A 3,810-nucleotide genomic window follows, 5' to 3' on the forward strand; every position below is an offset into this window, starting at 1 on the left:
GCGACTACGAGGCAGTGTGGCCAAAATATGGGACTTCGTTGTTGCTCGGTCGACGATCTGCTTTCTCCTCGTTCAATTGCTCTTACATTTATTTGAGTATGCTAAATTTGATAAAAAAAAGTCAACTGCTAGATTCTGAGAGACATTATAGTCCATTTATTTGCGCTAGGTTTGCTTAGTTGCCTCGATAGGTGCCAAAAACATTGACTCCTCCTCCACTTCTTTTTTGCCGTTCAAGGTTTTATTTTTAAATATTTTGTAAGAGCCTAGCCCGCTGGTGATATTGTTCGCTCTGGATCTAAGCCCTCAAGGGTTTAAAACGCGTTACTAGGGTCTAAGGCTTGTTTACTTATATACTCACCATCTCTCCCGTGTTTTGCCGATGCCTAGGGTGTCACATACACCCTCTTAAGGACTCAGCGTCCTTGAGGTTTGTCCCACCACCGTTCAAGGTTGCACGCGGAGTGACTCTAATACCATATATAATACCTCAGCCCGCTAGTGATATTGTCCTCTCTGGATCTAGGTCTTCATGGGTTTAAAACGCGTCACTAGGGTCTAAGGCCTGTCTCCTTGTATACACACCATCTCTCCCGTATTTTGTCGATGTGGGATTTGCCTAAGGTGTCGTATACACCCCCTTAGGGAGTTGCATAAATATCTGCAGGCACCATCGCAATGCTTTGTTTTAATTAAACAGTCGGATTCCCCGGAGCGCTGAATGCGTCGAACAGCCAACTCAGAACTGGTGCGGACAAGGGGAATCCGATTGTTTAATTAAAACAACGTATTGTGATGGTTCCTTCGAGGACATTCAAAAAAAATTGGAATGATATAAAGAAATTAGCATGGCCCCTACGCAAGGATGACACACACAAATTGAGAAATGGTTCAAATTTTTAAAGAGAGATGGTGAGTATACAAGTAGACATGCCTTAGACCCTAGTGACGCGTTTTAAACCCGTGAGGACCTAGATCCAGAGCGGACAGTATCACTAGCGGTCTGGGCTGTTACATATAGTATCCGAGCCACTTCGCGTGCAACCTTGAATGGTGGTAGGACAAACCTCAACAAGGACGCTGAGTCCCTAAGGGGGTGTATGTGACACCCTAGGCAAATCCCACATCAACAAAATACGAGAGATGATAGGTATATAAGTAGACAGGCCTTAAACCCTAGTGACGCATTTTAAACCCGTGAGGACGTAAATCCAGAACGAATAATATCACTAGCAAGCTGGACTGTTACATATTTCCTCTTCAAGTGAGATATTAATGACAATGCACCTTCTTCCCGTAATAGGTATATTTGAAGTAAAATAATCACCCGCTCCGTTTAAAAAAGATTGACACTATTTTCTTATTATTCCGTTTCAAAATATTGACACATTTCAAATAATAGTAAGCACTTGTAGTCACACAAATACTATAGTAAATTTAAAACCACAAATTTCAAAAGTTTACAGCCACACAAATGCTATTGCTTATTTAAGACTGCATGCCTTAAAAGTCTTCCTTGTTAAAGTTTTGTACCAAGTTAAACTAAACAATTTCTTTTAAACTGACGGAGTAATATTCCTTTCTTTTGCCCGAATTCGTTTAGCTAAATGACAAAAAAATGTGACCCCAGACGAGTTAAAAATGATAAGGACTGAAAGTGTCCTTAAGACTTGGAGCATACGTTTCGTATTCGAGGTTGTCCCATTACAATAGTATTACGGTCAAATCTATTTATAAGAGCCTCGTTTGCTATAGCGAAGTGTTATTATAAAGAATACATATTATAATATAATATTAAATTTGATTTTTATAGTGAATGATTGTTATATAAAAATATTATTATAAAAAGGTCCTGACACTATAATCCGTACTTTCAATTAAAGAATTGCAACTTGGATTGCGAATTTTTTAACTGGCACAAAACATAACAAAATTCCACATTACTGAATATGCCATTACAAAAAGTACACAAGCAGTTCAATGCAACTTTGATTGAATCTAAACTGCCCACCCCCCCCCCCCAAACAAAAAAAAAATTACTAAGCAGTCTGGTGGGTGTCCACATCAGTTGCTGCAACCCACCCAAAATCTGAACTACCATCCAGGAAATAAAGCATAAAAACCAGGAAAATACAGCAGAGGAACATAGGAATAGGGCCAAAGATCCACAAAAATAGAGGAAACGAAAAATAAAAAGCGCGCAGTCCAAGTGACCAGAAATAGCTGCCTCTATTCACTGTCCTCCCTACATATTCCGCCGTCACAATATGTCTTGAACAATCCAACTTCTTGTAAGGTACGTTGATAAGTATACTAGCATGACTATAATACCTGATTGATTGCACGTTAAACAAAAATGCAACCATAAAACATACCAATATAGAGAAGAATTTAATTGATAAACAAAGCTCGCTCTTATCGCCGTAAACATGAAATCCGATAGAACGACCTTTGCTTCCGCCAGTCATTAAGACGGCGATTAGAGAACTAAGCATAATAGCTGTAGATGCCAAAAGGGTTGATGCCATTATGTTGTTCCTTAACGTTTGTACTGCTAGAACCCCATTCTTCGACGCGTCCTGCAGTTACATTCATTGATTTATTAGAAATTTCAAAATAGTATGCCCTCGGTGTCAATTTATACGAAATAATTTGATTCAATACAAAGTTTAAAATTAAATGAACTCATAAAAAGTGTCATACAAATACATACAGAAACAGAAGTAGCCCGTAGTAGCATATAAAATTAGTTGGTGCAACAGTTTGCCTGAGCCGAGGGTCTCTGGAAAGAGCCTCTCTATGATGACTTTACCTGCACAAGGTAGGGGTAAGGTATGCTAGGGGACGATCTATAGCCTCAATTATAGGGCATGTGAACTCATGATCTTTCCATCAAATTAGGCATTTTATGTATGTATTTCATAGAACTGATCCAATATTATGTATTGGCACCCATGTTCCATAAATGTTGAATGTTGGACTTGGTTCAATACTTAATTATTTACTCAAAGAAACAACGATCAATTCCCACTTTACACTTTTTCCTCCTCCTTTCTTTAGTGGTGCACCCATGTTCTAGAAATATTAGATCTGCCTCTAAGCTCTGCGTACACATTACCTTCCAAGACACCACATGTGAGAATTTACATGGTTGCAACAGTTTGCATGTTGTTGTTGTGGTGCAACAGTTTCTAATTAAACACGTATACATGGTTGCATGCAACAATTATCTCTGGGGAAAAAGATTAAATGGATTGGAATTAGTAAATGTAAGGGAAATTAGACGAATTTACCTCCATCATAGCACGAACCCAGAAGTGACGATTAATGGAATTAATGCCGATGACAGTACGATTAGGGTGTTTAAGAATGCGATTAAGAAGCCATATGTGATAAGCCACCATAAATAGCAACCCTACTGGTACCAAGACGTAATCCAGAATTTCTTTCTCCATTTGAATGGAGTTTCGATTTGAAGTCAGAAATCTCTAAAGTGAATGTATCAGTCTCCACAATTCTTGTTTGGCCTTAGCTTTTTATTGTGCTGTAAATTTGGGTAATCTGATTCTTACTACTCTCATGCCTTAAATGGAGGGAGAGGGAGAGTCCAATTGTGACACGAATCTCACTACCTACCTCGGCTTTTGAGTAGTTGAATGCTGTACTGGTGCCTCGTAATTCGACTAAAAATTAATACTCCCTACCTGTCATATTAGATTAGCTACATAATTTAACTTTAATTTTTTTATTTTACTCATTCATTTTAATTAGAAGTTTTTATAGCCACACAAATGTCATGGTCTCATAAAC

At 38.3% G+C, this 3,810-nt stretch overlaps 1 protein-coding gene and 1 non-coding gene across 2 annotated transcripts; one reads left to right on the plus strand and one right to left on the minus strand.

Annotated features, from left to right (window-relative positions):
- Window positions 1-797: 797 nt before the first annotated feature.
- On the plus strand, window positions 798-901 carry LOC138888884 (U6 spliceosomal RNA). The gene has a single exon (XR_011406453.1). It is a non-coding gene; the product is annotated as a U6 spliceosomal RNA (small nuclear RNA).
- Window positions 902-2,029: 1,128 nt separating this feature from the next.
- LOC104245155 (uncharacterized) lies at window positions 2,030-3,607 on the minus strand. The gene is made up of 2 exons (XM_009800723.2): window positions 3,294-3,607; window positions 2,030-2,579 (listed from the first exon to the last, which is right to left on the minus strand). The coding sequence occupies exons 1-2, from the start codon at window positions 3,453-3,455 to the stop codon at window positions 2,040-2,042; spliced, it is 702 nt and encodes a 233-aa protein (XP_009799025.1). The 5' UTR covers window positions 3,456-3,607; the 3' UTR covers window positions 2,030-2,039.
- Between the last annotated feature and the right edge of the window lie 203 nt (window positions 3,608-3,810).

The sequence above is a fragment of the Nicotiana sylvestris genome, chromosome 3 (genome assembly GCF_000393655.2).
Source record: "Nicotiana sylvestris chromosome 3, ASM39365v2, whole genome shotgun sequence".
NCBI lineage: Eukaryota > Viridiplantae > Streptophyta > Magnoliopsida > Solanales > Solanaceae > Nicotiana > Nicotiana sylvestris.